At 30.1% G+C, this 27,517-nt stretch overlaps 1 protein-coding gene across 3 annotated transcripts; it reads left to right on the top strand.

Annotated features, from left to right (window-relative positions):
* On the top strand, nucleotides 1-27,517 carry LOC130897040 (calcium-binding mitochondrial carrier protein SCaMC-2). Of its 3 annotated transcripts, none has more exons than XM_057805533.1 (9): nucleotides 1-346; nucleotides 2,089-2,212; nucleotides 3,656-3,743; nucleotides 5,039-5,150; nucleotides 22,302-22,460; nucleotides 22,562-22,758; nucleotides 23,974-24,158; nucleotides 24,485-24,673; nucleotides 25,060-27,517. In XM_057805533.1, the coding sequence occupies exons 1-9, from the start codon at nucleotides 155-157 to the stop codon at nucleotides 25,248-25,250; spliced, it is 1,437 nt and encodes a 478-aa protein (XP_057661516.1). In that variant the 5' UTR covers nucleotides 1-154; the 3' UTR covers nucleotides 25,251-27,517. The 3 variants fall into 3 exon arrangements, with proteins under 3 accessions (XP_057661516.1, XP_057661518.1, XP_057661517.1); XM_057805535.1 differs by lacking the exon at nucleotides 1-346 and adding an exon at nucleotides 1,763-1,774; XM_057805534.1 differs by lacking the exons at nucleotides 1-346; nucleotides 2,089-2,212; nucleotides 3,656-3,743; nucleotides 5,039-5,150 and adding an exon at nucleotides 11,351-11,835.

Genomic DNA, 27,517 nt, shown 5'->3' on the forward strand with positions numbered 1-27,517 from the left:
AATGAATGTAATCAAATTCATTGTAGCGAAGTTTCCAAAATCTTTCACTTCCTACTAGTCGCATTGCAGTGGTACAAAAATCTGTGATTTTTAATATAAAATATAGTTTTTAAATGTCAGCGTGAAAGAAAGGTAATTTATTTAGTGTATTGTCATGCAAAGCAGTGGTAAAGAAGAATTTGTTCCCGATAACTTTTCACCTAACCTCAATGAATTACCCCAAGAAGACGAGGAGAGGCTTGAAAAGCTGTTCAATACCCTCGACAAAAATGGGAATGGTAGAATTGATATCCACGATCTTTGTCATGCCCTTCAGAAGCACGGGGTGCATCATGGATATGCAGAGGTAAGATAAATTTCAAGAACTAGGTCAAGTTAAGGCTAAACTAATTTAGCAAAGTCCGTGAGGCCTCGTGATAGGTACATTTCCTTGCAAATATTTCAATGTATAATATTCACAGACACTTTGTAGAAAGTGGTACGTAATTATGACTAATAAACGTGGCATTTATTTCTACTAATTTTCGCAGTATCACACCATTAATGTAAGGAATTCTAGGAAGCGAGAGTTTATTTATTTATTCGTTTGCAATGATGATTCCTAAATTAAATAAACGTTTTCAACAGCGTTCAAAATATTATTTGTTTTAAAATTAGCTACTGTCATCCAACTTTTTTTAACAATGTGTATTTGTATTATGCTTATTAACTATCAATGATGGAAAATATTGTTATATTTCTGTTAATTGATATTAGTATTTCATGACAAAACTACTGTTGATAATTTATTTTTTAATTTGTAAATAAGTATTATTGGATTATTAATAACTTTCTAGAACAATTTTTTGTTCATATACTGAGGAGATTTTGGTAACCATTAAATAATTTGAGGATTTCAATGTATTTAAATTATTTTGGTTCTTTGGAGTTAATTTAAATTTTCAGTTTAATCAAGAGGTAAAGAATCAGTGAAATTGTGATATCCCAAGCCACTATTAAATTTTCATTATTATTTAATAACAATTTTGGAGAAAACCTTTCAATATCAGTGATAAGATTTAATTCATATTTAAGTTCAAGTGCTCTTATCTTGTATAATGAAGGTGATCTTTACATCATATATTTGTTTACTATACTATTAGATATATTTATTTACATCACTTAGTAAAGCTGCAAAGATTTAGCAAATGGAATATGAAATGGGGCTATTAATATTTTACAAACATTTCAAATTTTAATGAATTATCATTCACAATCTCATACTCTAAAATACAACATATTTAAACTATTTGTTTTTATTGTTTTTACTTCTTAATGCTTGGTATTTCATAATCCTCCTTTGATTACCCACAATAGGAAAGCATTCAAATGATAATATTTTTTCATATCATTGGTAATTTTACAATCTACTTACTTTAGTAATTGAGTGATTCATATTAGTTTAAAAGTTTGAACTCTGATCAGTTCATTTCTAACATTCACACATCTTTATGAACTAGTTCTGATGATGTTTAATTAGTGAGAAACTAGTGAGTATCTGTGTTTAGGAGTCACATCTCATAGCTCTATCTCGTAAGTCCACACCAAATTTACTAAAGTTTGTTAGAAAAATATATCAACTTTTTGCTAATTTGCCAACTTTTATGTCTAATTATGTGTTCTTGGCTTTGAACTTGGGTATATATATAAAATAACACTCGCACTTGAAGTGTTTCAGGATGCTGAAACAGTAATACAAATGCCATAGATTGATTGTCAGGGTTTTATTTGTGAGGTTATATTGCTTACAATTTCGCTTTTTTTTTCTTTAACTTGTAGGTTTATTTGAAATTATTTAATTAAGCTATATTTTAGATTAAATTTTAAAAAATATACAGTTTAAATATATTATTTACTACAAACATCCTTTTTAATATGTGTGATGTGGCTTCTTCCGCTATTAATATGCTCCCAATAGTATGTCTTTATAATGAGAAATACACTCATACACTTATTTTTCATAAATAATTATCGATTGTAGTTAAATGGGCACCTTGTTGATTAAAATTTCGAGTTTGAGTTCATTGTTGATGGAATTGTTTGTTTCAGAAATTTCTTGAAAATACCAAAAGCAGCAGTGGGGAACTCTCATTGGCTGATTTTATTTATTATGTTCGAGAGCATGAAAAAAATTTGAGGTTGCATTTTTCGAATCTAGATAAAAACAGGGATGGTGAGTTTTTCTCAAATTATAATTATAAAAATAATATAGTGGAGGTTTGGAAAAAGATGCCGATAGAAATTCATTATAATTACTTCTAGTTCAAATTGTGCCTTTACATGACATTAAAAGTGTGTTTTATATTTTACAGTAGTTTTTGGCGTTATTTTATTATAATCTTATTTAACTAATTTGAGAAACGGCTTGAACCAACTTTTTTAACAAAGTGGAAAGATACAAATATCAAGGGGTTAAGAAGTTATATTATTCAGTTTTGGTGAATCACTTCTCTCATTTCAAATTCTCAATAAACCTTATTGATGATGTAAAGAGATAAACTATATAAATAACTTCAAATCTTGCTTTACTTCAACACGTTTGTGTATCAGCACTTGTTGGGAATCAATATAACAGCTTTTTTTTCTATTATTGGTTTGTTTAGTGGTTTACTATAGGATTTTTGTTGATAATCTAATAATGTGGATAACTTTTGTAGAAATTATATGGATTCATAATAAATTTTAAATCAAATATGATGGTAAATGATAAAAACAGTTTATTTGGCCCCCTAGAATACTCTTGGATAAAAGTAAATCTTATTTTTATATTTTTAGTTCGATTTTTATTTTGTTCAAGCAGAATTTTATTTCATTTTATTTAGTCGTCTCCAAACTTTTGAGTGCCATTGACTTAATTACCATTTACCATTTAAGTCTCCCAAGGAAAAGATGTTGTCAATGTACATATCAATTTTGACAAACTATAAAGTCCATTTGGCAACAATTTATTTTTTAAAAGATGAAATTTAGTTATTCAAACAGTCTTATAACTTCTCTTCAAACCTGTTACTGCTAGTTATTTCCCCAGTTCTTCAACATAATTTAAGCGTTTTGAACATGAGGTATATTATGGAGTGATTTCCATTCCGAAAGTTTCTTTTCCATCAGAATACTGATTGCAAAAAAGTTTGCCATAGTTTAACTCATTCATCACAATTGTCTCGAAAAAATCTGGAAAATTGAATTTATTCTTTGAAAATGATCCTTCATTACATGTAATAAACATTCCTAGAAGGTGACAGTACCCTGAATGTTTGTTGTATCACCTCTAAAGTTTCAGAGGAATTATAAGATGTTGATATTAAAAAATTTCTGATCATATAATTTTTTATTCTTCATTTGGAAATCAATCTCTATTGAATGATAAGTAAATGGTATGATGTGGGTGACAGATACTGTTCATGAATGGTTCTCCGCAATGTCTTTTTAGTCTTTTTCCTTGCAGTTAGAGATTGAACAGAGTGTTGGTTAATATTGACAGGATTCTAGGAGTTTTAGATGACATTGAAGATTTTTTGATGCTTGAGTTGGATATTGGTTGATGGTATATCAACTATGAATAGTAGATGTTGATCATATAAATGATACATGATGTATTTTTATTTAATTTTTCTAGGAAAAATTGATTTAGCAGAGCTCATCAAAGCGTTTAGTGATTTAGGTATACCCTTAGAAAGGGGGGAGGCAAGGAATCTGTTGCAGAGGTAAGTCAAAATTTAACGTAACAATTCTCTTTGTTCTTAAAAATCTATTCAACTTTTTCTGCTACATTAGTTCTTTGAGTTCACATTCTTTTGCAGTTAAATTTTGGTTTTCTATACTATGATGATTTTTGTCTTATTCATTGATTTATAATAATTAAGATTTTTAAAAAAGTTTGAGAGAAAGTAGACATTCTATGTTATAACCTCTTATCAAATCAACGGATTTCCTTCCTAGATTAATAATTTTATTTATTGTTTGAGAAAACTTTTAATTTTCGTTCGAACCTATTGAGAGGTGAGTTTTTAAATAAATTGTAACTAATGTTATTAAAATATGATTCTAGTAATTTTCTTAACAAAAAATTAATCTTGAGTGTCAACATTGATAACATCTGATGAACTCTTATGATTAGTAATGTGTCTATTATTGATGATTTCCATGGTTTTACTCCCCATGCAGTGAATTGCTGACCAGATTATATCGGGTGAATTAACTTTAAAACAATAACCTTCAATTATAAGAAAAACATGTATATGTCGTAAATAACTTTTAGAAACTAATGGTAATATTTTTCGGAAAATTTGTATACGGGGGCTTTCTGTTTCAATTGTCTACTACTTTTTTTTATGAAACATTCTGTTTTATTGAACTTCGAATCTGTAATGTGATATTCCATATAATTTTATTTAAAAAGGGTTCCACTTTTCAGTTGTAGTATCTTCTTTGTACAATTTGAAAAAAGCTCTAGTGAATTCTACTCTGAAAATTTAGGAATTATACTCATAGATATCAAAATTGAATTGAAAACATCAAAGCTGTTATCGTGTATCATTTGAGATTTAGTTATGAAGATTACTTCAAAATGAGGAATTGACATGACACCCTGACGTAGCTCAGTAACAATTGCAGTTTGTTAAAAAAACAAAAAAAGTTATATATGTCACAGATATTATGGTATCACGATAATATGTCATTGAAGCATTTATTGTGTCTTTAATTATGAAGATTACTTCAATGAGGGGAATCAAAGTAACCTTCGTTACACGATACTCGAAGAGACCACTCAAGAGCAGCTTAACAACCATTGTAGTTTGTTAAACCAAAACCAAAAAAAAAGATTTAACATCCATAGGAGGTATACACAGTTTTTTTATTATGTATTACTCATAATGGTGTACCCTCTTGATAACAAATTATTAATTTTTTTGTGTTTTCTCCTTTCTCTATCTTAAGAGCCACAATAATATATTATTCATAGGAAATATTTTGAGGTTAATTTCATATTTTTTCATAGAATGGATCAGGATGGTAGTCTCAATATTAGTTACGATGAATGGAGAGATTTTTTGCTATTGGCACCTAGTAGCAATATCAGGGATCTCATTACATATTGGAGGCATTCAACGGTAAGTTTTTATTCTTAATTCAATTTATGTTAACTGGGCCTATTTATTAAAAAATTTTCTCTTTCTTTATAGTTTTACTAGATATTCTAGTCTAAATTGTATTCTCTATAAAAAGAATTTTTATAGCAGCACTGCATCCATTTTTACAAGTATGTCTATAAATCTCTTGTGTTGAGACAAGTTTGAACCAGTACTGGCTTGTCAGTATGGTACTATAGCTGTTTTAGTAAAATTGATGTTGTAGTATCTGTTGGGAAACTTGGATCTTGAATAACAAATTAAGTTTCATTTTGTATGCTTAAGAAGCTCACAACATGTTAAAATCTGTCTATGGTGATAATATGGTCTTTGGACATCAAAAACATGTGAAAATATGAAAAAAGTAGACAAAGTCGTGCAAATAACTGATTGAGGTACTGGAATTTTTGCGATACTATATATGAAGAAAGAGACCTAAAAATGGGTCAACAGCATTCTTATTAATCATGACAACACCTCAAGTCACTTTTGATTTCTAAGTTTTTTGCCTCTAAAAGTCAACTTGTATGCCCACGTCTGTCTTAGTCACCAGATTTAGTACTTTTGGTTATATAGGAAAATGTGTTGAGATAATCTCTTCATTAAGAAGAGACGAAAACATAGTTCCAGAATTCCGGAGCAGTACTTGGCAATTTTATTTCGTTATTAACCGTATTTTTAATCACACTGTGTATATCAAAGAACAAATATGTTTTTGATCAAATAATTAGTCTTTTTGTGATATCCTGCATGAAATATTGCGATAAAAACCTTACTTTATATACAGTACCAATAATTTTGTTGTAATCAAATAAAAAAATTTGAAAATACATTTTTTTTACTCGACTGAATACGGTCCTGACAATTTCAAATTCGACATTCACCAAATACTGTTTGACGTCACTGTACGAGAATAATGGTGCCTACAGTACCGGTTATTTTGTTATAGTCGAGTAAAAAATTTTGAAAATACATTTTATTCACTCGACTGAAAACGGTCCTGACAATTTCAAATTCCATATTCTCGAAACACTCTCTGACGTCACTGAACGTGAATAATAGAGCCTACAGAACCGGTTATTTTGTTATAGTCTAGTAAAAAAATTTGAAAATACATTTTCTTTACTATACTGAATACGGTCTTGAAAATTTCAAATTCCATATTCTCGAAACACTCTTTGACGTCACTGAACGTGAATAATAGAGCCTACAGAACCGGTTATTTTGTTATAGTCTAGTAAAAAATTTTGAAAATACATTTTCTTTACTATACTGAATACAGTCTTGAAAATTTCAAATTCCATATTCTCGAAACACTCTCTGACGTCACTGAACGTGAATAATAGAGCCTACAGAACCGGTTATTTTGTTATAGTCTAGTAAAAAATTTTGAAAATACATTTTCTTTACTATACTGAATACGGTCTTGAAAATTTCAAATTCCATATTCTCGAAACACTCTCTGACGTCACTGAACGTGAATAATAGAGCCTACAGAACCGGTTATTTTGTTATAGTCTAGTAAAAAATTTTGAAAATACATTTTCTTTACTATACTGAATACGGTCTTGAAAATTTCAAATTCCATATTCTCGAAACACTCTCTGACGTCACTGAACGTGAATAATAGAGCCTACAGAACCGGTTATTTTGTTATAGTCTAGTAAAAAATTTTGAAAATACATTTTCTTTACTATACTGAATACGGTCCTGACAATTTCAAATTCGACATTCACCAAATACTGTTTGACGTCACTGAACGAGAATAATGGTGCCTACAGTACCGGTTATTTTGTTATAGTCTAGTAAAACATTTTGAAAATACATTTTCTTCACTCGACTGAAAACGGTCCTGACAATTTCAAATTCCATATTCTCGAAACACTCTCTGACGTCACTGAACGTGAATAATGGTGCCTACAGTACCGGTTATTTTGTTATAGTCTAGTAAAAAATTTTGAAAATACATTTTCTTTACTATACTGAATACGGTCCTGACAATGTCAAATTCGACACTTTCCAAACACTGTTTGACGTCACTGAATAATAATGCAAAAATAAAACCGTTAATTTCGTACTATTCTAGTAAACAATAAATATTTTGGATATTGCTAAACATCGATTACATTAATAGGTGTTTAGTGTGATTTCATAAACGTATGTAAAAGATTTATCTGTTATTATGTGCAAAGTACATCGATTGTAGTTTTCGTAAATGATTATATTTATGGTGAAAATGATTAGTTATTAATAACTCTAATTACAAACAAATTTTCGTCATATGATCTATTTCAAGAAATTTATTCAATATTTATTAATTCAATAATAAAAAGTAGTGAACGAACCAATTACGATAAACGGAAGTGAGAAGAATAAGAAAGCGTAAAACAATTTCAAATATGTTCTCATTAAAATAAACAATTCAACATATATTATAGTCTATTTTTATGAATGAGAGAGTAATAAATTGGCGAAGTATTCGTAACCTATCACTTGTTTAAGTAGACATTTTATTAAGTTACGTTTCGAGTATGAAATATACTGAATATATTATATTTTCATTTTTCCACAAGGTATGAAGAAAACTGTGTGTTATAGGTATGAATGCCGATTCATAAACTTGCCTTTTTGCCTTTCCGTTTGCCGTGGCTATTACAAAACAAAAGGCAGTACACACGTCAAAAAGAATAACAAAATTTTTAGGTTAACGCAATTAAGTTTATGAATAGGGTCGATAAACGTCAAACGGCAAACGGAAAGTCAAGTTTATGTATCGGAGTTTAGGGTTTAAACTTTGATTTTTAACCAACCTTACGTTCATAAAGAATAATTTACATACATATAAAAACTGCGACGGAACTTAATATTCTTTGAATTCAGCCAATTCTGTAAGTGTAAACACTTGGTTTTGGACAATTTTTCTAAAAGTATCCAGTGATAGCTTGCGATGTGTATTACTAGTATACCGAGGAAGAAGATCTATCATTTGTTCGAACCATTCCTTAAAAATATCTGCGTTCAGATAACAAAACCCTTTGAACTTCCGAAGTGTACTGTTATCAGTCTGCGCCCCTTTCTTGTCGGTGGATTTAAACCAGTAGATCAATGTAGTTTCGTCTTGCCAAAAATTGATCCATGCTTCATCTAAATAAAATATATTTCTTCCTTGCTGTCTCGTTTTATTCATAGTCTTTAAGTAATTCGTTCTGGAATGCTTTTTCCGGCTTTTTCCAGCGAAAATCTTTTTCTTATAGAAGTTTCCAAAGTGTGGCTCAACTCAGTTCAGGGTGTAATCGTTATCATCTCGAACCGTGTCAAGAACTTTGTCTACTGTCGGAAATTCGTTTCTAAAGAAGAGCGCGTGTACTTTCCTTCCAAGTCTTTCTTTTAAACGACTTTCTATATAAAATTTTGGTTTTCCTAGAGCTTTAGTGCTTAAAATCGTAGATTTCCCAACACCAAGCGTACTATTAACTAATTCGACAATGTCATCTACACTTTTACATAAATGTTTCTCTCTAAATTATTTAAAAACAATTGACTATCATATTTTTTTTAATTAACTATTAGTCCAACAAAGTAGATCCACATAAGATTCAAAACTTTCTCAATAACACCGAGGAAAGAAAATAAATAATAGAGAATTATAAACATTTTATTTATTGAACAATATAATGTACTTAATGATATTTGCAATGTCAATATTAATTTTTTTCTTTTTCATTATCATGAACTTCGTATAAAACAAAAAATGTCAGAAAGTTAAAAATTTAAGGTTATGCAAAATTATCGAAGTGAAACTGTCAACTGTCAAGTTCTCTACTCCAGAGCGTACCGAAAGTGTTTTGCAGGACGTCGTCAAAAAATGAATTTTGATTTACAAATTTGTTTTTATTAATCTCTCGTAAATAAAAATGGACCATAAAGAATACTGGTATGAAGATATCATTTTTTCTTTGTGTTTTTTTCTAATTTTAACTTTCAAAAATAACAAATTAGATAAATAAAAAATAACATCGTATGAAGAAATGAGTGTTTACTTTCCGTGCTGTATATTAACACAAAAACGTTTATTGAAAATATCCAATTTTGCAAGCTCGTGTTGTGAAAACTCAAAAATTTAAACAACAAAAACCAAATCTACGTTAGCAACATGGTATCAGTAATATTATTTTTGATAAAAATATTATCAACATTCGGTAGCGAAATGTTTTTTTTTTTTTTAGATATTTTTAACAATAACCTCGATTTTGTCTTTTGAACTGTTTGCAATTATAAATAGACGTCGATTTTAGTTTTTGTAATACAGGGTCATAAGTCCTTTGAACTAAACCAAAAACAATATACACTAAGAAAATTTTCATTGCGAGGTAATTCCTCAACTACTAAACAAGAATCGAAAAAAAAATTAACAGAGAACGATTAAATAAAACGAATTTCCGTATTTTGCCAATTTCTTTTTGCTGGAGAGAATTGAAGGAGTAGTAATCCTTGTAAATATATAGTCTAAACCTTGAACCCATCAATAAAAAATAGTCTATTAATCGAATGTAAAAAAAAACACTTTTTCTTTTTTTAAAAATCCACGCGAATCCTATTGACTGCGTCAGTTAACTCTCCTAATACCACATTTACATGCCTTCTAGGGCTTATATACATTTAAAATCTTCAAACACCTACAACTAACTAGAATTTCTTCTATTGTCGCTGATTGTTCCAGCCCATAAAAATTTTGACAATTGTCTATAAATTTTATTAAAAATTTATAAAATTCTTGCTTGCGGGTAACTTCTTGTATCAGGATTGTCATACCTCAAAGCTGATAAAAGAACGGAAAATCGTTTTTGACTCATCATTGCTTGAGAAATATCACGCCCGAGCAATCTGTCGCAAAAAGAGTTTGTTTATTTCCATAATTTGATTTGAAAACGTTCGTAAGAATCAATGAATGGCCCTAGAAAATCTTGAAACTTTCGTTCGGCACCATCTAAGCTTGCTACTACCTTACACGTATTTAGCTGGTTTCTCTCTAACTGTGCTAACAGTGTTGACTTCCTATTACAAAATTTTTGATGTCCTGTTTCCACTAGCAGTATCCTCTTTCTCGTTTTCTAAATTTCAGAAGCACTGTCACGTTCGACTTCATCAAACCACTGTATCGCTGTTCTTCAAAATTTCAATTACCATAACACACCCTTCTGATGATCCATCCATTATTTATAATATAACACTATCAAAGAGTTCCATTGTATGTATCTAAATTCCATGAGAAATTTGAAATGGGGGTATAAGGAAGCTCCCCAATCACCCTTATGGCATGACCGTGTCTTAAAAGTCGAAACCCACAAGCAACACGCCACCCCACGCCACGTTTATTTCATTCCATAATTTAACACAGAAAATTTTCGTGTAGTGACCTAGAGTTTTTAAAAGAATCCATAGACTAATATAAAAAGGCAAGAGAGGGGCATTAACATGTCTTAACACGCGTCGATTACATCTCGGAATTTTGAATCGTCCTACGTGGCGTGTGGTGGGCTGAGTGTATACGTAAACAATTTAATTAAATGGAAAAACATATGCGCCTATATTCGACACGTGGCGTGGCGTGGCGTGTTGCTAGTGGGTTTCGGCCTTTAGACGTGTTCTATATATAATATAATGAGAAAATAAGCTAAGCCAAGACAAGACTGAATATACAATGAATTTTTTAGTAAATATACTATAAAAGTATGAAGATATCACTATATTTCCTATTACTGCAGTTGTCATGAAAGGGCGGCCTCGTAACTTCCGAGTTCGTTATCGCTACGTGATTCTTTTATCAATAAAAATGATTTATACGCTTATTACTCACGAATTTAAATAGTATTTTTTATAATCTACATGTGAATTACATCAATAATAACAGTTAACAATATTTACACGTAATTTAGATGTTGATCACATTTTTTGTTAATTATGACTCGTATTATTGTGTTTATAAAAGTATTTCTAAATTCGTTTCTTCGTTTTTCACCATTTATTTTTGTCTCTTAAAACTTAAACATAAAACTTTTCAAGAAATTTCAACTCATTCATATCATTATTTTTGAAAAAACTTTTTTTTAATCCTCAACTCCTAAATCTATCTATGCCATTAGATTGTATAATCGAGTGTCAAAAGGCCGTTCATACAAGATAGGTTAAGTTAAATAAACCGATATCCATTATATTGTCAATAAAATTTTAGTAATCAAATATCTCTTATATAAATTGCAAGTCACAATGTTCTATTTGACTCCTCGAATCCCCCCTGCTCTCGTCGGTTATCGCCAGATAAAACTGAACTTATAAAACAGACAGCTGCATATTATTCGTCAGTAGTGTGTCTGAGAATTTCAGACGTAGCCGAATCAGTCCCCACTTCAACGAACATATTGTAAATGGCTTCTCGACTCATTACTCCATTCACCGGTTACGCTCGCTATTTGTAATTTTCGCACGTGTGAATTATTTTTAAGAATCCGTTACCGTTTTGAAATTTTACGTAACGTAAAAGAAAGTGCGAAAGCGTGTTTCAAGTGAATTGTATCTAGTGTTATCTAAAATGAATTTCGAAGAAGCTACCGGAACCGTTCCCGATATTGTCGAGGATTTCGTTTTAATTTTCAGAGAACTATGCAAGGTAAACTAATTTGAATAAAATCAAGTCTAGTTTTTTCAAAATTGAAATAAAAAGGAATTTGAGTTTTTTTTTCTTCCATTTTTTTAATGTAATGTAAATTCGGCTTTACGTCTCTTCTTCTTTTCTCGTTCTGTGTTATATTTCTTCTGTTTTTACTTTCCGATCGGTCAACTGTTTTTAAATATTAATACTTTGCTGCTATTGAAGTACAAGATTTTTTCAAACTAAGATATGTTTTAGTAGCATATTATTTATTTAAATACATTCTGTTGAGATTGGGGTATTTAATATTGTTAGGTTAGGAATTTAGTCTACCATTTTCTTACCTTGGCCTGGTTGATTAAAATATGTAGTTAGGTATCGAACAAAATATCTATGATATTGTTCAATCTCGTGGGTGAAATCAATTCTAATTTATATTGAAATCAAATAGTTGAAATATAATTTCATGAAGGTGACGAGGTATGACTAATAGTAGTTATTACCCTCTATAAACTAATGGTCTGATGTACATTTTAAACAACCTTTTCCATAATTAATACTCAAATGAGATATATATTTAATTATCATGAAATGAGAGTCCTTGATTCGTGCTTGAAATCCAAGTTTTAATGTGAAATTTGGCAGACCCAAATATACAAAAATAAATAAGAAAATTCACGGCTTAGTAATTGCCAAATGGTTAAAATATTTTATTAATTATAAAAGTTGTTTCTATGCTACAATCGTCTGTTTTTAGATTTGATTATATGCAATTATAAATCCATTTAGTCGATTATCATTTAAATATTACCTTGATAGTAACATTGACTTTGAAATCTTGTAGTAAATATAATTGATTATCGAAAAGTAAAAGTATCTAATACGATGTTTGTTTGATTGAAAGCAAATAACTTGAATAACAATACATTTTCTCTGTTCTTATGAATTCAACCCAAGATAGGCGTCAAAATAGTTTTTTTAAGTGGGAATTACACGAAAGAATACATCGAGAAAAGTTTGTTTTTAATTAAATGTGTAAATTAAATGTTTCAACCTGGCAAATTTGTTAAAAAATACGAAACCAGAAATGAAATATTTATTTTTGCCAGTGTAGCATTCGAGCTTGTTTCTCAGTGTACACTGTAGGAAGATTTCTTACCCAATGCTTGATGTCGTTTTCTGTGTGTGGTTTTTCGTGCTGACAGCTAGAGAATGTAATATATACTTCAGCATATAAAGGCTGTCTTCATGAATCTTCCTTCATACATTGGTTTCTTACATAGATAAATTGGGGTTAAAATCTCTCTGCCATCGACCATTTTACGAACTTAGTATTTTTGTAGACATCTAATCTGTCGTCTTCCAATTCTCCAATTGTTAAAAGCATACAATTCGAACTTTTGCTTAGATTGAAATTACACATTTCATTATGCCCAGTTGACATCAAAATAACCACAAACATTAAGAACAGCGCCTAATGTCAGAATGTCAATCACTTGTAGTCCCAGCTCTATAAAACTGGCCGATTTATCAGCCACCGATGCTACGTTGAACAACAACAGTTTTTCACAAATTCGAATCGAAATTTAAGCTAGCATGGCAGATAAAAATTTGAATTTTCTAGAGAAAATTCTGTTAATTTGAATTTAGAATGGTTTTACAGCAATTAATTAGCAAGCAAATCGTATTGATGCGGTTCAATCTGCATCGAATGTTAGTTAATAATCCTTTTATTGTAAAGCTTGCATGGCAATTTCTCGAAATCGACAATGACAAAAAATTGTTTTTTTCGACACCCAATTAGCAACAAAAAACGGAAAATCTTTTCGTGAGTGTTATTTTCGATCGGTTTGAAGTTAAAAATAAACACCTTCCTGTATCTCCTCGGGAAACCCATAATATTTGCATTCCGAACGGATTTTTTTGAGACTCCAGTAAATTTTGATTTACGACGAAAGGACGCCGCTTTAATGATTTTTGTAGGTCCGTATCTCGGATATTGAACCAAATTTTAAGGAGTTTTATGAGAGGCCAAACGTTAAAAACTAAAAATTTGGACCTTGCGTTACGGGAGCACCACCTTATATGAATCAAATTGATTTGTTTTTACTGTTACTTATCTAATATATATCATCACATTTTTTTAAAATTCAATTCTATCTTATTAAAAATTGTTTTGCATCTTATATGATCTGTGAAGATAAAAATATATATGTCGTCACACATTTTTGAGATCACACGCCCGATAAATAACATACTTTGATGATCTGCGTTGTTCAGAAATTTTATTAATAATTCAATATAGTTCAGTGGACAGTTATTTTCAAATAAATTTGTTAATTCTATGGCTTTAAATAAAAGCGCAACTAAAAACATTTTTGGTTACATGTTTTCACTGTAGAAAAGATGGCGACTGGTGAATAGAAAGTCTTTTGCGTTTTACGGATTGCGAAGACTGAATCTGTAATTAATATGCAACGTTTCTACCATATTAAGTAATTCTCCAAGTGGAGATTAACATCCGTAGATTTGAAGATATCGCCTTTGTAGAGAAAATAACACAGAACGACCTAGAATTAATGAAGAAAATAATTTTCAACATCGGAAATAATTATTGAAATATACAGGGTGTTTCAAAAAGAGGTGATCATCCCGTTTTCTCAATAAAAAATTTACGTAACGTCATTTAAAATAAATTATACACATTTTGTACGATGTTTTGGAAGCTGATTCATCCAATGAATTTGTTTTTATGTCTGACTCTCATAGAGGGCGCTAGTTACACGGTTCTTACCAAGTAGTATTGAACATAAATATTAGATTTATTAAGCAAAATTTCAGGTGAACTTAAACATCATTTAATAAAATTTCAAGCCAAAAGGGGGGTACTCTTGATAAAACTCGATACTATGTACCGTTTTCGGATTATTTTGATTTGAAAATTATGAAGTAATAACCGATGCCGGTATAAAGTATTGATAAACTTATTAATTGCTATTATAAGTAAGCATTATGTGAATCGAAAAGTTTTGTCGCTTAAATGAGACTCCATCGATAAAACGGATGCATTTAAAAAAATTGGGACTGAGTGCTTTTGGTTTAATTCAACTTTTCACAAAAATCCAGTTTAATCTTTATAAAATTTTGTTTTTCAAAGTTAAATAAAATATAGGCACTGAGCTATCGGAGGCCTTAGTAGCTTGCAGCTCTGGGACTCAAAATGTTGTTTTTTCATACAAAGGCCCCCAATATCATCGCTTTGTCTACAAAATATTTTAACTATTCCTCATACCATTTCTATAAAAATAACAATTGTACGGGGATAATATTAAAATTTCCAGGCTATACTGCAACTTTTATGCAGATATTTTCTTAATTAGTTTTTTCATATTATGAAGCATTGCATCCGAAATAATTAATTAATATTATTCTAAACGTTGTATGTATGTATAAATTGGAGTATCATATACATCGCGACCCGAAGAACCCTTAGATAGTTTAGAATGTGGGGTGGATGTAGCAGTCTATTCTAAGCGTTGTAAAATACCATTTTCAAATTGCTTGTTATAGTTTTGCAACAAAAAACATTCTAAAAACCTTGCGCCACCATTTCCATTTTCTTACAAAATCATTTTAGTGATTTAACGTGACTTAAATCTAGATTGAAATGATTTATTTCATGCAAATAAAAAAACTAAAAATGTAGACGATACCATAAATAGTAGTTTTTGCAGTTAGCCATCATTAATATATAAATCCATCGAAACTATTGGAAATATCCGTTTAAAAAAATTGGATAAGATAATAAAATACCTATAAGAGTAGTGAAATTGATTATATTCAATTGAAATGTAAATATAGGCAAGGACAATGTATGCCACTGATAAAACACTTGAACGAAACAGTAAAGAATTTATTGGTACATTTCATCCACCAGCTCCTGAACTATGTAATAATTACCATTCAATATAATCAAATAGTTTAATGAACGATAGGTAGTAGTCACATTATTTGAATCTACATTGTATTTTCAACTAGAAATTATCAATACGTCGCACTTTGAACCCCCTTTTTTTTAAGGACATTTGCTAATTAATCCTTATCTTATCAACGAGATGCTTTGTTTTAATATTTAAATTTTCATATTGATTTTATGACATTTTGTATATTTAATATGGTTTTAGCTATAGTTAATTACGTGTTAAAGGAAAATTTAGTTTTGAAATATTTTAATAACTGAACAAAATAATTCGTAATCGATACTCCTGACCGATAGAGGTTACCAAAAACAAATTTTTATATTTTCCTAATGTAGCATAATCTTTCAAATGACAACCGTCTAATTTCAAGCTAATTTCCTCCAATAGTTTGTTAGATTTTTTTAAAATGAACGACTCCCGAGTTTTTTTAACAATAAATAAAGAAAAATTCCGTGTATGGAATAATGAATGAACCTGGTGGCTTCCTATAATTTATTTGAACATGCATTATACGAGGGTTGTCTGAAACGTCTCCTATCTCAACCTGAAGATGTCAGCACTATAATCTGCTTAGTGGTTAAGAGATTCTCGCTAAACTTTCAGTCTATTTGGATCCTTAGTTTCTGTTTGAAAATCGTATAAATAAGTTGTTGTGAAAATATTTGTAAAGTGGAAAAAATTTCGTCTTTGACGAAAAAGAAAATGCTTTTCCATTATGATAACACACCTATTTTATTTTATTTACCAGATCTGGTCCCATCGACTTTTCCCCGATTCCTTATATCAAAGTTTCAATTGTAGTAGAGAGATTTACATTTATAGAATTGACTTATGAAAAAAATGCTTTTTTTTTTCTGATTTGTCGGAAACTTTTCAGACAACCCTCGTAAAAAATTGTGTCAGTAGTCTCATAAAGTAGGAATTTCGTGCGCGTATCTCGAGGGCGGTACTTTTAATCGGATACGGTTCGTAAATTTTATTTTAGATGCTTAAACATTCAATTATGTTGAATCTTAGATAATTTATATCAATCATAAGATAGTAAGTGGTTAGAAAACTGTCCAGTTCTATTTTTTTGAACATGATAACTTATACCAACTCTTGCTTATCTACATAATAACAAACAATAGTTGCTTCAAAAATTATTTGAACTGATCTAACTAACTAGCGTAGAAGGTATATAACGTAGTGGCTCTTGGCACGAATAAACAGTTCTATTTTAACTTCCGAACCCGGTAGATGAAAATATCGACGTCGTGCTGCGAACACCGACGTTTTAGGTTGATTAATTTTTCAAAATAACTATGTAGTGACATATATACTAACTGCTTACTACAAATAACACGTGATGATTGCATAATATCGATAGAGATTAAACGAAAAACATGTGTTAGTTCTGTGTAAAGTAAAATGAGTGTTTTAAAATCAATATATATGAATAAATAATAATTTCATTTGAGCTTTAGAATGTTTCGAGGTAACCTGTATTCAAAAATTGAGGATATTATGTTAATTCCATGATCTACGATTTTTATTTATATCTGGCATTTTGCGATCTCTTAACCTACTTAAATTTGTCGCGTGGTAGTTGATATTTAAATTTCATGGTCGAAAATTCCTACACCATTAGTCTAATTAGAAAAAGATACTTCATTAGAAAAGCACAACCAAAATTGGATAGTTTATAAATAGTAATTTTAAACATCTAAACGTTGCCATTAAAATTATCAACAATTTCACTGCAAACTTTTAAAATGTACTTATATATTAATATTCTGGGACACCCTATATATATATATATATATATATATATATATATATATATTTCAAATAAACGTCAAGGACAAAGTTCAAAGATATTCCTCCCAAAAGTTAAAACATCAGCATCACGTGTTGTCGTCATTTACGAATGTATTGCAAACAATTACTTGTTACAAAATAGTCAGCAGTCAAAAAAATAAGATCATAATTCGAAGTAGATATTAGTGCTTAGTCATAAATTTTTTGAAATGAAATAGTTTATTTATCATAATATCAAATCTATCGATGAACTTTAGATAAAGATTTAAAATTTTTTGCCCACTGATATATATCTTCGTGGTAGTCGAATATTTTATAAAACATTCTAAAGCCTAACTTGAAAACTTCTAAATAGTGCTGTTTAAACCCCTCTAAGAACAATAAAAAGTGAGGTTAAGAAGAAAAATACGCAATATGGATACCATCGGAATCGAAATAACTGTAGATATAGTCCTAAAGTTGAGTAACTGTTATTTTAATTGTAAAATTTGACGGACAAATTCCACTTTTTATTACGTCAGATTGTAACTGGTTCACGGAATTCCGCCTAGCGACACTGACGTCACCGAACCTTGATAAATATCATTTCACTGTCTGTAGCATACGTCATCCGCTGTTGTCAGATTTCGAAATTTAACCGCGTATTACTGTGTATGAAATAGAACGTTTTATAAATATTGGGGTATTAATTTTTTTTACTAAAATTTAATTTGTTTTTGTATAGTTTCAGTTATTTACAATCGTATATACAATACAATAACGGCAGATACTATCATCTTATAGATTAAATAGGTACTAATCAAAATATTTAAATTTTTATTTTAATTGCATCTTAGTCGTGCTATTGTTTCAAGCACAAAATGAATATTTGTTCAATATGTACAAGAATTACTTGTTAAATATAATTTCTAAATTAATAATCGTGCCATTCTCCTATAGTTCAAACTTCCCATTTCGAAACGTTTAAACAGACATAAAGTAAAGTTTTTTATGATATTTACTTGATGTAAAGTACCGAAAAACTCATTAATTTTATTACCATAATTAAAAGCAGGTCGTATACAAAATATACTACAGCTAATGCACGTGGAATTGATAAAAATTCGCACAAAACAGAGTGGGGTCGGGTGCGATGATCGTGACGAACAAATAATTTAACTACTGATGAATAGTAACCCGAGCGATTTGGCAAATGCGCCCGGTCTTTTCTCATCGTGCTACCACTGCGATCTAGGATTCGTGACGAGAAAAGAAATCGATATTTTTCAACATTTGGGAAATTGGATTACTAAATAATCATACTAAATTTTTTTTTTTTGAGGAATTTTGTCTCGTGAATGGAAGCAAACTTAATTACTCTCTGTACAATGAAAATGAATGCGCGAATAGTGTTTCAATATTGTTTTATTTTTCTATAATCTTATAAAATATTAACTATATTATACCAAGCCATTGACATGAAAGTAGTTCAAATGTACCAACTTGTCATTCTGACGTAATATTTGACAAGCGTCATAAAAATGTTCAAATCATGATAATAATATACTGGAAAATTAGCGAAGCTATGAAATATGTTATTACGATAACAGATTTATTCAATGAAATGGTGCAAAGAAAAAAAACTTCAGTGCTAACTCAAGAAACGAAACAATATTTCCAAGGCATGGGAAGTCAGTGGAACGTTTCAGTAAGTAATAGTAAAATAAAAACTTTTAAATTGAATTAAAAATAAAATGATTTGGTTAGCTACTCGAAATTTAATTAAGTAAATATTGATTCTCGAATAACAAAATATGGATGGAATCAGAAAGAGGTTATTGCTAAGGCGTACTTTTTGTAATTGAAGTTGGTAGCAGCGTTTGTAATTGACAGTCGCTACATAAAGATCTCAGCGAATTCTATCTCAAAGAGAAATGTAGTTGGTAACATCTCGGAAGTATCACTTCCATGACCAAAAAGAATTTCTATTTCTGTGAGAATCATTTCTATAGTTCCAAATCTGAGTTCTGTCTGAATTTTTGCAATAAAACAGTCAGTATCATAGGTTCCGTTTCATCCACTGTGAAAACTTGGGTTCAGTCGGGATGTTAACGATCATGTACAATTGGATATCAATGACAGAATACACAAGGTGGTTTCTATAGGTAAGAGAGGAAAATGAATGGAGAAGTAATCGCGTATACCAGCACCATGAAGTTCTAATGCATATCCCACACAATTGGTCAGTTTCTTCTTGAAAATTCCAGCTCACAATAAAAGAGGCTGTAGAAATTGAAATGCAAACGAAAAACACCCGTATGAAATGTAATCGCTTTTCACGTTCTTTTTAAATAACAGCCACAAGTACTGATAGTCACTTATAAAATATCGACTGCAAAGTCTCTTGTTTGGAAATCTACGCGCAAAGTTCCAAAGGGGCATGCGCCCACTGTTTACTATTGAAACTACTAATATTATATTCAGCCGCTAGAGGGGCTAGTCGGTGAGTTGCTTGTCTTGGGCGCTCTCGACATTCAATCTATCTCTGAATGATCCATAGGTTAAAACATTATTCAATATCAAACGTATCAAATCGATTATTAGAAGTATTTAATAAATATTGTTTTGTTTTCAATACTATTTTTTCGTACATATTGGCTAATGTGTAGTTGGAATACCAAATTATTGAATAACGTCCAACGTACTTTTTTCTTTCTAAAAATATCTGATCGTCTGAATTTATTCTATAGTAAAGGTTAAAATAGATAGTTTTTTAGTTAGGTTTTGTTGTTTGGAATAGAATACCAATATCACTAAAAATAAGTATTATATTATCATCTTTTTTTATTTAAAGTTGTGTTTTGGCGAACATGTTCGTATATAAATTAAGTCGAATGCTTTTCCAATTCTCTTGTTTGATATTTTGAATAATATTTTCTATGTCTGATAATAATCACTACTATGGTGATTGTCAAAACTATCATAATTTTTATCTACTCAAAACACGATGTATTATTTTGGTAATTTATTTTTTCAATAGATCTAATAATAGTAATAGTCACTGTTTTTCATTATTAAAGAGCTCGGGGGTTGTTAACTTTAAATAATGGCTTTGTTCGCGGTAGATAATTTGAAAACATTCTGAATATCTTCTGGACGTGCCAAATGTGCATGTCTATCAGAATATGTACATCCAAAATGATAATTTGAATTCAAAACTATCTAGGAGAATAAAATGTATATAATTAACTGGCCGAAGCTTTGTTATTGATATTTGTAAGTATAAAGTCAACTACTACGTTTTTTTTTATTAATACAAGTACGTAGAAAACCACATAGGTTAGAGGTTATTTCGTGGTAAACATCGCGAAAATGCCAAATAGGATGAATGCACATGCGCCGTATTGAGAAACGCGAATATCAAACTGCGCATGAATCTGATGACAGAACATGTTCGGGATATCGATACCGCGAACAAAGCTAATTCTAACTGACAAATGAACTTCATTTAAAAACGTGCTTTATGACCTCTATTCGTCTGGGGATTTATTGATAGTATATATGTGTATAATCCAGACTCTCACATGATTGATTGTGACAACTTTAAGAAGAGATCTAGACAATACATTCGTTAACATGTTTAAAATTTACAAATACTAACAATTTACATTATATTCAAATTATTTTATGAATTTGTATAATTTAATGTGTTCCGATGATTTCAAAGACAAATAATTGTATCATTTTTTTGGATCTACGCTAAATAACCGAATTGTTTTGATAAGGTCTTATCAATTTATTGAACATGCACATATGTTATTTATGTTTGAAGTTTATTAACTATTTATTTTATGACGTACTTAATATGATGACTATAAATTATACAACTCTATAAACAAAAGCTTAATCTGCTATTAAGTCATTGTATTTTTTGCACAGACATAATTTGATATACAATCTAATCCATTGACGTTTAAATACGTATAGAAAAAAACACGAACATCTTGACCATATCTGGAGCAGACTGTAATAACAGTATCGATGTTTAATCTTTTTCTGTTCACGAAACCTTGATATGCATATATACATGTATGTAATACGTTAAGGCTGTTCTGACTAAGGAAGACAGAATGACAACGATTCTCAATCATGCGCAGTATAGATAAAGTGTCTCGAACGAGAGAAAAAAATTAAAATTGTCGACACTGTAACGTAGGGACGTTTTTTCCATACCAACTGTCCAAAAGTTTCTCCAGCTGGAGTTAATAGTTTTCCATGGCCGCTCTAATCACCAGATTTAAATCCCACATTCAACATTCGTGGAATATAGTGAAGAGGAATATGCGTCACCCTCTTCATGATGTTGAAGTTGTTTGGAACAAAAGCAGATATCTATTACCTGCTCCACATTCTTTTTTGGGTGTAGCGCTTTTAAACGACGGCTTAGCTCAATTATTTCCGTGCTCCGTGTGATTGTGTGAAAGGGATAACTTGATAGATCTTTAAATTCTTATTATCTAAATTTTAGAATTCAATACCATCTTGGATACTGAATATGGAACCATGAAAAATTATCTTTCGTTGTTTAGTTTTTTTGACAAATGGCTGCATAATTTTTATGTTCAATTGTAAATTACAAATAATTCTTTACTTTTAAATTTCAACAACTTGGTACAAATGTTTATTACACCATACAAAATTTTCAATTTTGTATTTTTTTTATAGTACCTGGACATAGGGGAGGATATGAATGTACCTGATGACTTCACTCAGAAGGAAATGCAAACTGGTATGTGGTGGAGGCATTTAGCTGCTGGTGGTGTTGCGGGAGCGGTATCCAGAACATGTACTGCGCCTTTAGATCGATTAAAAGTATTTTTACAGGTAAGATGACGTATAAATAAAAACCAAAACATTTATTGTAATAAAATATTTATTATGTAGGTGTTCGTGTTACAAATTTCTTTATAAGGTTTTTGTTGTAGGTGAATCCTAGTAGACAAAAAATCGTTGATTGTTTTCAAAATATGCTTAAGGAAGGAGGAGCGCGTGGTTTATGGAGAGGCAACGGGATAAACGTATTAAAAATTGCACCGGAAACTGCAATTAAGTTTGCGGCATATGAGCAAGTGAAAAGACTGATCAAAGGAGATTCTCAGCACGTTTTGAGCATTTATGAAAGGTGAATTTCACATTATTATTGCCAATTTATCTTTAAGTTGTACTGAATCGGATGTAACCTTCATTACAATTTGTTTAAACTTCATTTTTGTTGTCTACAACTATTAGAGAACAATCGCCTTCCCCCAAATCTCACTATAACCAAATAAGTTAACTGTAAAGTTTCAGTCTTCTGTATCAAGTATCATTTTTATATGTGTATATATATTAAAAATTTTTCAAAAATAATTGTTATTGACGAAATTAAGTTGTTTTATAATTACACAATTAGTTTATAATAATTACCGTTATCTTTTTTTTTAACGAAAAACATGTTTTTGCGTTTTAACAGTCTTTAATTCTTAGTAGCACAAACAAATGCAATACATTTAGCATAAATATTATTTGAGCCATTACTTTTGCAATATATCCTAATTAATCAAAATAATTTTCGTAATTTCCTCTTTCTGTTGATGCTTTAGATGATTCTTGAAGGTACACCCTTTGTCATACACAGTATTTCCTATTCGAGATTACAATTCTTCTTTTTCTCTGTCTTCTGCCCCAGTTTCTTTCTTAATCTTCTCTTTTGTTTTTCAATGGCGTTTTCGGGTTAATTCCTTTATTCCTTTTTAGTTTTTAGTTTTCCCTCCATTCTTATATTTACCTTTTAGTGTAATTTCGTTTCAACTTTCCTATTCTCTTTCTAAATGTCTAATTTCCTGCTGCAAATGTCACAGTGGGTACATGGTACCCTTCTATATCTATATTTGTGTGCCAATATTGTTTTATTCATTCAATGGTGAATTCATGTCCTTAAATCGTTGATTATCCCTAAAAATTTGCCTTTTCAAGCTACATCATTCGCCAAAAAGGTCCTTTGGAATTTAGACTAAAACTTCAGTACACCTAGTTTTAGAATACCTGCAGGTATATCCAAAAAATTCTTTGGACAAGAAACCTAAGAAACCATCACGAATATACTGGAATTCATTAAAACTCTATAACTGGAAGGCGAGCTGTTGATGTTCTGAAGGGGACACAATAAACTTTGAGATTCCAGTATAATGTCATCCCCAATTAAATATATTTTTACATGACCAGTTTTTTGTGCTGTGCTGTAATTCCATATTTAATTTCCTCAAAGGGATGATCTCATAGAATTTGAAAAACTATACATTTCATTTCATTACATATTTATTTTATTAATTTTAATATTTGTGTTTGGTTGTTTCAGATTTGTTGCCGGAGCCCTAGCGGGTGGTTTTAGTCAATCGGCAATTTATCCATTAGAAGTACTCAAAACAAGATTAGCATTAAGAAAGACCGGCCAGTATAAGAGTATAGCCGATGCCGCCTACAAGATATATGTTACCGAAGGCCTAAGGAGCTTTTATAAAGGCTACATTCCAAATATATTAGGTACATATCACTATTTGTTAATCGTTTTCCTATATCAAATTTCAATTTACAATTATGTGATATATGGGAAACTTGTGGTGCACAAAATATTCATTAATATCAGTTTTTATTTATTTATACTAAAATTTTTCCTTTTAAATTACAAATTGAAAGTATTTTTAACATACTTTGTCAGTTCGTTTGTTTTGACAGTAAATCAAAAAAAATAAACAAACAAATTAAGTATCTGATTATCTGTGATTTGTGATTCATCCTTTATAAGTTTTATAATTCACAAGTTAATTCAATTAAATGTACAGAAATTACATAAATCTTATTTATTCCAGGTATTATTCCATACGCAGGTATAGATCTTGCAGTTTATGAAACTTTAAAGAAAAAATATTTCAAAACTCATTCTAGTAACGAACAGCCTAGTTTCTGGACGCTTCTAGCTTGCGGTAGTGCGAGTAGTACCCTAGGACAAATGTGCTCGTATCCATTAGCACTTGTAAGAACGAGGCTCCAAGCTCATGGTGAGTAATCCATCATCAAAAGTAACACTATAAACCCGTATAATTTTTTTTCCTTATCCATACAAATATAATGAGGAATTTACTTTTTTGTAACATTGTATGTCCTTTTTTCACCGACGGCTAAAGATCCTCATTATCAATGTTTTTCTTATTTATTTAAACACTATACACTACACTTATCACTTAACTAACTCAAATAATTTATTCAAATTCCTCGATTACTTTGAAAATTCGTTCTGTTCACTACGACAGGACCGGTTCTAGGGAGGAGACACGTGCGTTATTTTATAACTGAACCAGTGATAAAATAAAATATTTGTCATACTAAACAGACTTTCAATGTATCAGTTTTTTCTCTCGATTTATAATTTTTTTTTGTTTTGCAGTGTCTCATCCTAGTGTGGACCCGTCATCGGGGACGATGACAGGAGTTTTCCGATCAATAATAGAACGCGAAGGATTCTTTGGTTTATATAGAGGCATTACACCGAATTTCATCAAAGTCATGCCAGCAGTTAGTATCAGTTATGTCGTATACGAATACTCCAGTCGATTATTGGGCGTCAATATGACGTGATGAAGCTTATACGATCTAGTAAGGAATTGTATTTATTTTCGATCGGCGCCGCCCGACGAGTCGGTTGGGCGGTACAAAGAAGGCATAAACCGAATACAAAAGCGATTGGGTATCTCGGTGAATTTTTAATTTGTTGAAAGAAAATCGTTCCAAACATCTTTCTTTAAACTATTTCCATTTTACAAAATTATTGTGGTCGAGAAGTTAGGACGGAATAATTATTGTAGTTTAGTTTGGGAAAATGTTGATTTTATGAGGTCAAGTAAAAAGATTTTACATTCCATTTAAAAAAAATTTTGAAATTTTAAAATTAATGTATACTTTATAAGTAGTAGTAGTAGTATCGAAATTTGGTATTTTCAAGTCTCATACTTTGAATAAAATTCAATAATTATTGGTATTAATTCATCAAAAATATTTTATTCGCCGACGTTGAAAATTTATTTTCTAGAGATGTGTTTGGAATAATTTTCAGAAAATAATTTATTTAGGCATTTTCCGCCACCTAGTTTAATTTATTTATTTTTTTATTAATAATAGATAGGCTTCAACTATTGATGGTTATATGACCATTATTTTTCTAATGATGTTAATAAATTCGTAAATATAAGTTGAAGTGTATTTTTTTGAATCTCCAATAACTAATTTCAAAGTTGACAACAAAGTATTTCTAGATTACTTTGGAATTTGGACAAATTTTCCAAAAGGAGTCTCATCCGTTTACCAGAGCTGTACATGCTCAAAAATATTTGAGATAATATGTTATTGAGAACTTATCCTGATCACTTATAACTTGCCGACTATTGTTTCCCATTTCTTTCTGTTTAGCATCTGTTTGTTCCAGTCATGTACTCCCAGGTTTTGCAAATCTTGTACAATCTGATTTTTTTTTGATCTACCAGGCAATCTTTCTTCGTTTGGTCTCCATTCTCCATTTTTTAATGTTCCGAGCCATTGTATTCTTTTTGCTGCAATTATATTTACTACATCCTCTATTTCTAATATATTCTTAATTTATTAGATCATAAGTCCTCTATACTTATTATTTCCAACTTTCACTGGTCCTTTCCTAATTATTCTCCTCTCATATATTCTTCGTTTATATTTGTTAGTCTCATAGTTTCAGCGGCATATGTAACCACGAAAAAAATATCAAGTTTTTCATCCAGATTTCGAAAAAAAAAAATAAGAGAACCGGATTTCACATCAAAAAGAGTTATTAAAAAAAATTCTAGTTATAAAATATGTAGAGAATTCTAAAGGGTTGATTTTTTATGCCCAAAAAATCAGGTGACCACGAAAGTATAACTACCAAAAGCTTATTACAATTATACTGTCTAGTCCTTCGAACTTTCATTGGTCGTTATATCCGGCTTGAAGGACCAAACAGTGTAATTCTTAGTTTAGTGGTATTCAGTATTCCTACATGACATTTATAAAAGAATCTGATATATAATAATTTAATATGTAATCAGAATAGTTTTCAAATATTTTAGAATGATTGTATTACTGACCAAATGTTTTTTTATCTCTCTCTCTTGATTCATTTTAAGTCTTTATTAAATGATTTGTACCTGAGATTTTCAATCAACGATTGTTGCAATACTATAATATAAAATAACTTTCATAACACTCGAAGATTAATTTAGCATTACGCCTACCCTGATAAAATTATTTTTGATGTTCAGCATTTAGACAATCCCCAACTTTCTATTTACCTCGAGATGTTTAATCATCATAAATATTTAAACTTAATTTATGGTTAGGTATTTGTTGTTGTCTCTTTTGTTCGTACGAGTCTCTCTAGTTTACACGAAAAAAAAATACACTTTAGCAAGTCCTAGAAATGTGTGTATTTGACACAAAATATGTGATGCACTAAGAATAATTAAGTTTTAAGCCCTTTTTTGCTCTAAACCAATATGTTTGTGTCCAATGCACTTTTCTATTTTTACTAAAAGAATAATAACAAATTCATTATTCAACTGTTCCATTGCAAAAATTGTTAAAATAATGCTTTTAATAAGAATTCTAGTAGTTTTCGATACTTCCCTGGCTGTTTTTGATGTTACTGTTTTCAGTCGACTTATTTTTAATGGAATTTTAGCTATGAACTTCAGCATTTCAATGTATTAAAAAATTACAAATATAATATTAAATTCCAGGAATTATAAAGGGATATGTGATGTACTTAATATTTTAATAAACTGAAATTATGGTATTATACTGTAAAATGTATTTCTACAAAAATAAAATGTTATTCATTA

The sequence above is a fragment of the Diorhabda carinulata genome, chromosome 8, assembly GCF_026250575.1.
Source record: "Diorhabda carinulata isolate Delta chromosome 8, icDioCari1.1, whole genome shotgun sequence".
In the NCBI taxonomy this organism is placed as follows: domain Eukaryota; kingdom Metazoa; phylum Arthropoda; class Insecta; order Coleoptera; family Chrysomelidae; genus Diorhabda; species Diorhabda carinulata.